We start from the raw sequence: 11,569 nt of genomic DNA, 5'->3' as shown, positions 1-11,569 counted from the left end.
GCTTGCTGGCTTCCCTTGCATTCAATGCTACGGGCGGCAACAATATCATACTCTTTTTGACCAGACAGCATCAGAAGACCCTCAATATTTATTGGAGAGGAGCATCACACAACATATCATCGTGTGACTCCAAGTTTACTTCGATATGATGGTTATTATATCAATATTTGCTCATAAAGGCAATTCCACCATCATTTCTCACATCGTTCATTTTACCGACACCAAATTATCCCACCATGTCAAACGAACAAATTGTGTGTCGGCATTTCATGTTTTTCAGCCCAGTCATTACTTTTTTCATGTGTCAGGTAATTCATCTGCATGAATGGTTAGATGGAAACTTGGGCTCCCGAGTGCCGCATCGGTCTAAGGCACTGCTTCTCAGTGCTAGAGGTGTCACTACAGACCCTGGTTTGATCCCAGGCTGTATCACAACCAGCTGTGATTGGGAGTCCCATAGGGAGGCGCACAATTGGTACAGCGTCGTCTGGGTTAGGATTTGGCCGGGGTAGGCCGTCATTGTAAATAAAAATGTGTTCTTAACTGACATGACTGGCTAAGAGCATGTTTAAAACCCATCTCTGAAAATATCATTCAGAAATGTTTGATCAGGCTCATTACAGTGTTGTCACGGAAAACCCATGCAATACCTCCAGAACTGTTCATGCAGTAGCCTTCTTCCAGGCTTAAACTACACTGAAGAAAGCAAGGGATGGATGGTGTAGTATTGCCTGGGCTGGGCTGCAGGTGGCACTGTCCAATAGCTGAACTGTTCTTAATCTTCTGATATGAGCTGACCAACCACATGGTATCAATCTCCTGTGTTAATAGAACATATACTGCATGGCTTAAACTATTTCCATAACAGTCCACTCCCATAAGCAATGTGTGACATTTGAATATATATTCAAAGTTAATGTCCTATCTCTTGCATTATTACAGTAATAATATTATTACTCAGATGATCTTTGGTGCAGTTCAAAAACAGGGAGTTCATACAAACTCACACTGGTAATTTCTGGTTGAGAGACAAATGATTTTGGGATTCTGTCGTTGATGATTGTTCTGAAAGGGGGGAAAGGGGGGACTAGCTATTATCCATCTAGGCCCATGATGAGGCCCTCTGGGCTGGGCAGACCCCGCGGATAGGTGGGGCCCAGAAGGACTTGGCACCTTGCCACATTCTGAACAGAACACGTCAGGGTATCAGCTTACACACAACTGCACTGTGTCAACCCAAACTAGGCTACAGATGTCATATTTTTAAACCACACGTGGGTGTTAATGATACCATTGTCCCAATATTTACAAGGTGCTTGAGAAATGGCATGCTGTTATTTATACTGTTTCTGTTGATTGTCATTTCATGACGATTGTGGTTGTTTCCATAAAAATTGATTTCTGTGTAGCATGCTGGTTCAGTTCTCTCAATGCTTGGCCTTACACTAGAAATGACCCCACTCTTCTCTCTTAGCAAATGAAATGCATTGATTGCTCAAGTCTGGCCCTCCTTCACATAATCAAGTGTATATACTGTAATATTTCACCCAGAATGGACTCCATCTGTTTTTCTCTCATAGCATTTCCCTGCACCTTCATGAAAGAGGGAAAGACAGACCAGGCAGTTAAAGTACATATGGAGAACAAATGTGGGATAACATGTGTCTTATAACTAGCATCAGACCCTCTCTGCACAATCCTCTTTACTTTTACCTCCCTCTGACATTCATTTGCTTCAGTTCTGAAAAAATTACAAAATATAAGAGAACCATCTTCTTATAAAAGCCACTCTAAAGCTGGCTGTCCTCTTGTGATTTACTTCTGATACTTTTTACACATAATTCCTTCCAATCAGGCCACTTTTTCAGCTACAAAGTTTCCATGTGTGTGTGTGTGTGTGTGTGTGTGTGTGTGTGTGTGTGTGTGTGTGTGTGTGTGTGTGTGTGTGTGTGTGTGTGTGTGTGTGTGTGTGTGTGTGTGTGTGTGTGTGTGTGTGTGTGTTTTAACAGCAAGGAATTAAGGGCTAGTTCATGATGTTCATTTTTGCATGTCATGGACATGTACACAAACCTACAACATGCATTACAGACCGGCCAGGCAAAAGGAATAGCAGCTTACAAAAGTTTCAGCTTTTATTGGTAGCATGTCTTACTTGCTGAAATTGTTTTGTGTTTTGTATTATTATTATTTTGTTTCCTGTAGACAAGTTGCGAGCCATAACTGAACATAATATTCTTGTGAACTGAGAGCCAGTGATTGACATTCTGGAGAACCCAGCCTAGAACAGCTGGTGTCGAGGTTACTTGGGGACTGACTGGTCAAGAAATACCCTGGGGTAAACACACCGATGTTGATAGGCTATGTTATTCATCAATACAATTGCAGTGATGACCAGCATTATAAGAGACAAATTAAAATAGAAAATAAAAATAATTGCCATTATACTGAACAAAAATATAAACGCAACATGTAAAGTTTCATGAGCTGAAATAAAAGAAATGTTCCATTCACACAAAAAGCTTACTTCTCTAAAATGTTGTGCACAAATTTGTTTACATTTCTCCTTTGCCAAGATAATCCAGCCACCTGACAGGTGTGGCATATCAAGAAGCTAATTAAACAGCATGATCATTGCACAGGTGCACCTTTTGCTTGGGACAATAAAAGGCCACACTAAAATGTGCATTTTTGACACAACACAATGCCACATATGTCTCAAATCTTGAGGGAACATGCAACTGGCATGCTGACTGCAGGAATGTCCAACAGAGCTGTTGCCAGAGAATTAAATGTTCATCTCTCTACAATAAGCCGCCTCCAACATCGTTTTAGAGAATTTGCCAGAACATCCAATCGGCCTCACAACCACAGACCACGTGTAACCATGCCAGCTCAGGATCTCCACATCCGGCTTCTTCGCCTGTGGGATCATCTGAGGAGGGGGAGGGGTGGTGCTGAGGAGTATTTCTGTCTGTAATAAAGCGCTCTTGTGGGGAAAAACACATTTTTATTGGCTGGGCCTGGCTCCCAAGTGGGTGGGCCTATGACCTCCCAGGCCCACCCATTTCTGCGCCCCTGCCCAGTCATGTGAAATCGATAGATTAGGGCCTAATGAATTTATTTAAATTGATTGATTTGCTTCTATGAATTGTAAAAGTAAAATCTTTGAAAGTGTTGCATTTATATTTGTTTTCAGTATAAATACAAAAGCAGTATACCTCAAAGGCTACTTCCCACAATGTAAATTAAGACAAAATCTTGGGGAATCTGAGGTGAGGGAAGTGAGAGAGAGTTCTGGAGCTCTGTAAGAGTCTGGTTCAGATTATTACTAGTCTCCCTCCTTCCCTCCTCCTCCTCACGGCACTGCTGTCTGGACAGAGTCTTCTTATCTGAGACTGTACAGTGTGCTGGCAGTTTGTGAGCTTGAGAGATTGATATTGATTGTCAGACAGACACACAGGACAAGACAGAGAAATACTGACAGTGTGGACCTCGGGCTGGCTTTGATTTTGGTTGGGACACACAATCGCTCGTGCATCAGTTTGAAGGTACTTCCGCTTGTCTCCTGGTTTTGGATTTTTTAAATTTAAGACTGCAATGCTTCCATTCTACCTCTTCACCCTGTTTGGTGAGTATAGAAAACAAATCTACAGTGAATATGTGCATGTTTTTATACATGCAGTGGTGCTTGTTTTAGTGTCTGTATGATTCATCCATCTTCTCTCTTCTCCCAGCCACAGTCCAAGCCCAGATCCAGCACTTGCCAGGCTCCTGTAGCTTTGAGTCCAGCACCTGTGGATACACGTCAGACCCAAACTTTTTAAGCTGGACGCTCAACAAAGATGGTAGGAGACTTTGAAAAAGGTTGAAGACTGTCCCTTTTAATAACACTGACAAGTGCCTATAATACAGTAGCTTCCCACTGCGCACAGACATCAATTCAACGTCTATTCCACATTGGTTCAACTAAATTTTATTGAAATTACATGGAAAATACGTTGATTCAACCAGCATGTGCCCTGTGGGTTATCCCCCTTAAAGTGCTTGAAATACATGGCAACTTGTTGCTTATTGAAAACATGAGAAGACTGTCCTCTCTCCTGTCTGTAGTAGTGCCTGTAGTAGTGTCTGTAGTAGTGCCTGTAGTAGTGTCTGTAGTAGTGCCTGTAGTAGTGCATGTAGTAGTGTCTGTAGTAGTGTCTGTAGTAGTGCCTGTAGTAGTGTCTGTAGTAGTGCCTGTAGTAGTGCCTGTAGTAGTGTCTGTAGTAGTGTCTGTAGTAGACCTAGTTGTACTAGTTGTACTTGTTGATGTGGTTTATGCAGTTGTTGCTCTGATGGAGAGAAAGTGGGGAGAGAGAGAACCATCTGGACTGCGTTTCCAGCACACATCTGGAAACAGTGAAATAACAGATTTAGGCATTCACAGCTCTCAGATTTGGTACTTAGTAGTACTATTATATCCCAGAATGATCAAAGGACACATTAGAATGCAGATTTGATTTTTTATGACTACTATATGTAATCATTATGTTTGCCTTAAGACAGGGACTACTATATGTAATCATTATGTTTGCCTTAAGACAGGGACTACTATATGTAATCATTATGTTTGCCTTAAGACAGGGACTACTATATGTAATCATTATGTTTGCCTTAAGACAGGGACTACTATATGTAATCATTATGTTTGCCTTAAGACAGGGACTACTATATGTAATCATTATGTTTGCCTTAAGACAGGGACTACTATATGTAATCATTATGTTTGCCTTAAGACAGGGACTACTATATGTAATCATTATGTTTGCCTTAAGACAGGGACTACTATATGTAAACTGTAAGCAGAATGTGTCTCTTCCTGTTTTTGTCTATTACTTGTGTCCTGTTGTGGCAGACCGTCCACCCTCCTTCCTCTTCATCATCTGGTTCCTCTCTTCCTTTTTTCATTCATCCTTCCCTGCCACTGTCACCCTAGGCATCCTTTGAAAAAAGCCTAATGACAATGGAGGTCCTGTTATACTCTCTTCCTCTCTTGCTCTTTTCATAGAACCTCTATTCAAACTGTTTCTCTGTTCTCAGGGTCTTTCATCTCAGTGGACCCAGGCCTAGAGGACCAGGATGGGCAGGAAGAGAGGTCAGAGGGAGAGGAGAGGTCAGAGGGGGAGGGCAGGGCAGTTCTGCTGGGCCCATCCATGGAGCAGGAGGACTGGAGCTGTCTGAGGCTGGTGTACCAACTTTCCGGGTCGGGCTTTCTGCAGGTGCAACAGCGCAGAGAGGGCGAGAGCTTCGACCAGGCCCTGTGGAGCACCCAGACTGCCTCCGACAGCTGGCTCATCTCCAGCATTGACCTCCAGAACAGCACCGAGCCGTACAGGGTAAACAACACACCCTCAGGAACATGGGAGGCACATACACACTGTTAAAATGTATGGGCTAATATAAACACTGCCATACTTAGGTGGAGGAATGGGGCCTGGAAAATATTCTAAAGAGCCCCCCAAAAGATAAACATTGATAAGTCCAAACATGAAATGACATGCATGTACAGTATCTGCTGTTCAATCTCCGGTCTGGTCTGATAACTGCTGCTATGTACTGCATGTGACATCTTAAAGGTGCTTCCTGCTGCACTCAACCTGACTGGTTTGATAGAAATAAGGGAGCATGATAGAAACATGCACTGCACACAGGCAGTCAGGCATGAGCATTACAGTAACTAACCATGCACTTGACCTTGAACCTGCCTGGGGGGACCTGCCTTAGCTACACTCACCTGGGAGCTGGGAACTGTACCATTAGCCTATGGTGGTATAGTCTATATGTCGTACATTTCCACCCAACATAATGGGGCACAGACATACTGTACAATACCTCCATATCCCCTCCTCATTCATTACCGATTGAGGGCTATTACTGAACATCTGTTTCCCATCAGATTGCCATTGACGGCAGACCTGGTGAGAGCAAAGGTAGTAGTGTGGCCATCTTTGAGATACGCATCAACCCTGGATACTGCTTAGGTCAGTGAGTCACACCCATATCATATACCCTCGAGATTTGTAAGACTTTGAAAGTGACTGATATCATGCACTACACACAGGTACGCATGAATGCACACACACACGCGTGCGCGATGACAACATAATGACTCATTCCCTATCACTTTTCATCCAACAAAACATGTTCATTATGTGACAATAACATTACAATAGTCACATTTATATTTTATCTAGTGTATATGAAATGTTAATGATATATAATGTATGTGCTTTCCTCTTTTACTCCTTTTATCATCTGCCTGTTTAACTTGCTCTATTTACTATAATAAAATATAACAAGAAGGTTGTAATGAGAGAGGCCCCTCGGTCCTCTTCCTCACAGTGAAGTGTTGTATTAATGGTTTACTGTCCTGTTGTCTCAAGAGTGTGACTACGAGGAGTCCCACCTTTGTGGCTACAGAAACCAGTGGAACACCAATGTCAACTGGTACAGGGGAGGAGGAGCTGCCCGGGACACTCAGAGCAACATACCTTCCATCCACACACAGCACAACGGAGCAGGTGAAGCCTTAGCAACTCACACATTTAAATGCTAGTAGATGTATAGCAGATATCGCAGCTCAACACTCAAAAAGAATATACCACTGCTCAACACAGGCCACAAGCAAATGACACAGCCAAAATGAACAAGAACCAAAACAAATAACTCAATACAGTATTAACATTCAACAGAACAACGGCATTTCGTACATTCAGCAGGGGACACTCAACTGGCCTCCTGCTAAGTTCACAAAATCTATTTAGGTTTTTTTCATATGGCAGCAGAATGCCAAAATATTGTAGCTTGAGGTAGTACAATTGACAACAGAATCTAGGAAATTTGGTTGGTATCATCCATAATGGCTTCAAGTTGAAAATCAAAGCTGCCATTGCCCTCCCAGGTCACTACATGTATGTGGATTCTGTGTACGCCAAGACATTCCAGGAGGTAGCCAAACTGGTGTCTGCTATGACAACGGTGCCCATGTCGGGCTGCCTGAGCTTCCAGTACCAGCGGGGTGCGGAGCGAGGGAACCTGTTCTCCGTCTACACCAGGGACCAGGCAGGCCAGTACCAGGAGCTGTGGAGAGCAGACCCAGAGGACCAGAACCTTAATGACTGGACTGCTACCACCTTGGAGTGGATACCTGTGCAGGTGGACATCAAGGCCCCGTTCCCTCTGCAGGTCAGTGGGGTGCAGATATTTTCACAAGGAGTGCACATTGGATTTACATTCTGATTGAATACTGAGTACAGTGAGCAGCATGTTCACTTCTTCATGTGTTGGCCTGATCTGCGGATGTTCGATGAGTGTGATTGTATGTTCTCTACAGGTGGTGTTTGAAGTCACCTTCAACAGCCCCAGAGGGGGTCACGTGGCACTCGATGATATTGCCTTCTCTCCTGAGTTCTGTAGTGCAGAGACAGGTGGGTCTGTTTGGTGTCTCTCCTCCTGTTTCCATCACACAGTAGATTTACATTTTACTTTACATTAACTCTCATGACTGATATGGATGGAGTTGAAAGGTAAAAGAGGAGAAAAGCATTTTGTTAAAGAGTATTGGGCTGCAGCGTCCTAATGTGTCCCATCTGTGCTACAGAGCCAACATTTGATCCCTCCATCGCCAACTGTGACTTTGAGGTGGGTTTCTGCCACTACACCCAGGATCAGATGGAAGGATCCCCATGGAAGAGAGTGTCAGTCAAGCCCAACATCTACAGGACTGGGGACCACACAACAGGGGCAGGTCAGAAATTATACAATGTTGATCACACAAAGATACGAGAAGCGCAATGAGTAAACAAGAGATTGTTTCTCTAGCTGCTCCTGTTGACCATTTGCAATGCATTCAATTTGACTTTGGTAAAAACCTGAAGCGTTTCAAGTGTCAGAAAGACCAGTGCCTGGTGCAAAGTGAAAATGTTCCATGGCAAAACGATAGACAGGAAACAGAGCTGCCAAAGACAATAATAAGAGTTATTTCTCTCCCCACAGGGTCCTTTCTTCTAGCTCACTCTCGGCTGAATCCACGTGCTGGCTATATTAGCCGGCTGCTCGGGCCTCCTCTGCCCGGCAACATGAAGTACTGTCTGAGGTTCCACTACTCTCTCCGTGGATTCCTACAGACAGACCAGGCTCTCACCGTTTACCTTCAGGGTCAGAGTGGAATCACACAGGACAGGATATGGACCCAGAACGACAAGTCCAGAGGTGTCTGGATAGCAACGGACATCACCTTCCAGAGTCCACAGGCTGCAAAGGTAAAATGTATTCAAATATATTAACCCTCTAATGCACACATTTTGGTTTAAAAAAATATATATATTCCATCTTATTTTTTGGAAGATTTAGGCTTTCTGATAATGTATCAATAATAAGAATTTAAAAAAAACGTTTACCCCCCCACACCCAGAAATGTATTTGTTGCCTCAGGTCAACGCTGTGCCATAAGGGTACTAAAACACCAAGGAAAATCTGATATTTTCAGAACAGTTACATTTCATTGCCTCTCTAACCTGATTCTGGGGTCCATTACCCCCCCCCCCCCCCCCCCTCACTATCAGATGGTATGATTCTAACTCTTCGATTAGGCTACTTTCACTGATAGAATGTCCCTGTGTCCATTGCCTGTGAATATCAATAGATATGTTGGCAAACACATTGACCAAGGCCATCATTTTACATAATTTTATTGAGCATGATATTGCCCTGAAAATTAGCCTAACTGCACAACGTTGCAAATGTTTTGAATATATATAAAAACAAAATATGTTCAAAACCTATAAAATATGCTAATTTAGAGGTCCCTACACAAGGACATATTCTTTTATTGTCAAGTTCTCTCTATTTAAACATGCAAAATAATGAAATAAATGTATTGCTCACACCATGCACTCACATCGCTCTGCTTCCTGAAAGAAGGCCCCTGCCCCAATTCATACATCATACCAACTTCTGCATCCCATTGGAACTTTTGCAGACATGATATCACATATTGTCATGAATTTCAAAATAATGCCTGAGGGCAATGATGTGCCATAGAGGGTTAATTAACCCCAGTAGAGGGTTAATTCCCTCTTTAGTTAGTCAGTTGTTTTCATTCCTCGTCACAATTGATATCCTGTGCATGCCCTGCCTATAATGTTTTATATGTAACTGAAACTGTTGTGTTGGGGGCTTTGAAGTTTCTTCAGCCTTACATAGCTCATATCTTTGACATATTTTTTTTATTCTCAGTCCTTTGGTTTGGCTCCAGCTTTGTAAGCAGCAGCAGTTAGATGACAAGGTTTAATACGTTTCACATAAAATGAAACAGGATGCCGAAGTCAGTAGTCAGAGATTGTCCTCACTGGTTTTTCTTTGTAAAATCTTTTGCCCTGATACAACATGCATTATTTGTTCAAAATCGAAACATTACCCTATCACAGTTAATTAAATAGGTGTAACTCTGTCTGGAAAAGCATTAAGCAGTTACATTTTTTCAGAAGACATATCCTCTGAGAATGTATGTCGTTGAAGACTTTGCCCCTGCTGTCCAGGTGGTGTTTGTCAGCACATGTACAAACTTCTGGGACTGTGGTTCAGTTGCTCTGGATGACATCAGTGTGAGCCTCGGGGACTGTGATCTTACAGCAGGTAACTTCACCCTCACTGATGCCCACAGGATCTCTGGGAGTTATAGTGTCTCTGAGATAAACACATTGTCCCTTGAGAGTCATTTTGGGTGTCCATCTGCAGGTTTACTCCTGTCTGTCCCTGGGCACTGTAACTTTGAGATGGGTCACTGTGGGTATATTCAAGACAAGGAGGGTGATAAGGGTGACTGGGTATTGGTGAGAGGGCCTACCCCTACCTCCTACACCGGGCCGAAGGGGGATCACACCACAGGAGTCGGTGAGTATCCAATGCCCTATAACATTCCTTAAAAGGAGTAATTGTGACATCATTGTAGTCTGTTTCCATGTTATACTGTGATAGTTGGAATTTGACCCTGTGAAACTCTGTTAGGGTACTACATGCACATTGAGGCGTCTAACATGCTGCCTGGTCAGAATGCCCGGTTACTCTCCAGTCCTCTGAGGGGGTCCAGTGGTCCTCAGTGCCTACGTTTCTTCTACCAGATGTACGGCTCAGGCACAGGTGAGCTTAGCATCCATCTGAGACAGGATGGAAAGGATGTGTTGCTATGGAAACACACTGGAGAGCAGAGCATCACCTGGCTGAAAGCAACTGTGGAATACCAGAGTGACCAACAGCATCAGGCAAGTGGTGAAACACTTATTCTCCTCTACACACCAACCCCAAATTACAACAATATATTCAGGCAACGATTTGAAGAATTAAAGCACCCAGTCTTATTCACATGTGCTCAGGCTAAATACTTTTTTACTGAGCATCATTTGTTGTCCTTTTTCTCCTATTGTTATAGGTTGTTTTTGAGGCCATCAGGGGTTCCTCAATAAGGAGTGACATAGCCATCGATGACATTGTGTTTGAAAGTGGACCATGCCCAGGTATCTGTTGCCCGATTAATGTTATACAACCTCTACAAACAAGGATTGTGTTGAATTGTTTAGCTTTGTGCAATCCTTTAACTCATGGCTAATTTTATTTTTTGTCCACAGATATTGAAGTCAAAATGACCCATTCCCCAGGAAACTCAAATGACATTGAGTGAAGGAGCAGAGGACAGGAAGAGTGCTGAATAAGATGCATGCATCACTACTATGTTGCACATACGGACAAAAATGTACACAAACATATTTTTTATTTTGCCACTGTACTAATAGCACCGAATTGTTTTGCACATATTGAGGTCAAACAAAAAATGCCTCGAATTGAGTAAAAGAGATTCCGCATTACAGCCAATCAAATTATATCACTGTACACGTTTTTAATTATCAGTCACACCTGACCCTACTTGCTCTTTGTAGAGAAACTGGTAGTAGTCAGTCAACATTTTCCCAGCAATAGAGGCTGTGTTGTATTCAAAATAATATGCATTAGATTAATGCTGAAATAAAGAGGGATGCTTATTCAACATGTGTGTCCTTGTCTTGATCTTATTTATTAAATGTTTTATTTAACTAGGCAGGTCAGTTAAGAATACATTCTTATTTACAATGATGGCCTACCAAAAGGCAAAAGGACAGGGGCTGGGATAAACTTTTTTTTTTAAATAAAATATAAATATAGGACAAAACACACATCATGACAAAAGAGACAACACTACATAAAGAGAGACCTAATAAAACAACATAGCAAGGCAGCAACACATGACAACACAGCATGGTAGCAACACAACATGACAACAACATGGTAGCAACATAACATGATCAGCAATAACAAAGCATGCTTTTGTCTTATGACTTTGTCTTCATTTTTAAAGGTCTACAAGAGTATTGGCACATATTTTATAGAACTATAGCTAATATTTTAAGAATATTTGGTATTGGTGCACCTCTTACTGTATTTTGATGTAGGCATGAAACATCGGGCGTTACTGACACCTAGTGGACATGAGCTGCAT

The 11,569-nt window shown here is 42.5% G+C and overlaps 1 protein-coding gene across 1 annotated transcript; it reads left to right on the top strand.

The window, feature by feature from the left end:
• Positions 1-3,379: 3,379 nt before the first annotated feature.
• Positions 3,380-11,080, top strand: LOC139543568 (MAM domain-containing protein 2-like). Its single transcript, XM_071349763.1, has 14 exons — positions 3,380-3,628; positions 3,735-3,845; positions 5,080-5,375; positions 5,936-6,020; positions 6,423-6,560; positions 6,941-7,224; positions 7,373-7,466; positions 7,640-7,786; positions 8,035-8,300; positions 9,579-9,675; positions 9,778-9,933; positions 10,048-10,301; positions 10,469-10,553; positions 10,665-11,080. Exons 1-14 carry the CDS (start codon positions 3,598-3,600, stop codon positions 10,715-10,717), a joined length of 2,097 nt encoding a protein of 698 aa, XP_071205864.1. The 5' UTR covers positions 3,380-3,597; the 3' UTR covers positions 10,718-11,080.
• The last annotated feature ends 489 nt before the right edge of the window (positions 11,081-11,569 follow it).

The sequence above is a fragment of the Salvelinus alpinus genome, chromosome 18, assembly GCF_045679555.1.
Source record: "Salvelinus alpinus chromosome 18, SLU_Salpinus.1, whole genome shotgun sequence".
Taxonomy (NCBI): Eukaryota; Metazoa; Chordata; class Actinopteri; order Salmoniformes; family Salmonidae; genus Salvelinus; species Salvelinus alpinus.
Note: the sequence above shows the minus strand (reverse complement) of the source record. Positions and strands in the feature narration are given on the sequence as shown.

What these genes read in the sequence shown, in the direction of transcription:
- LOC139543568 (XM_071349763.1), top strand. Translation starts at nt 3,598, where the DNA reads ATGCTTCCATTCTACCTCTTCACCCTGTTTG. An exon ending in AGGCCCCGTTCCCTCTGCAG is followed by an intron (nt 7,225 to 7,372) that starts GTCAGTGGGGTG and finishes TGTTCTCTACAG; the next exon opens with GTGGTGTTTGAAGTCACCTT. An exon ending in AGAGTCCACAGGCTGCAAAG is followed by an intron (nt 8,301 to 9,578) that starts GTAAAATGTATT and finishes CCTGCTGTCCAG; the next exon opens with GTGGTGTTTGTCAGCACATG.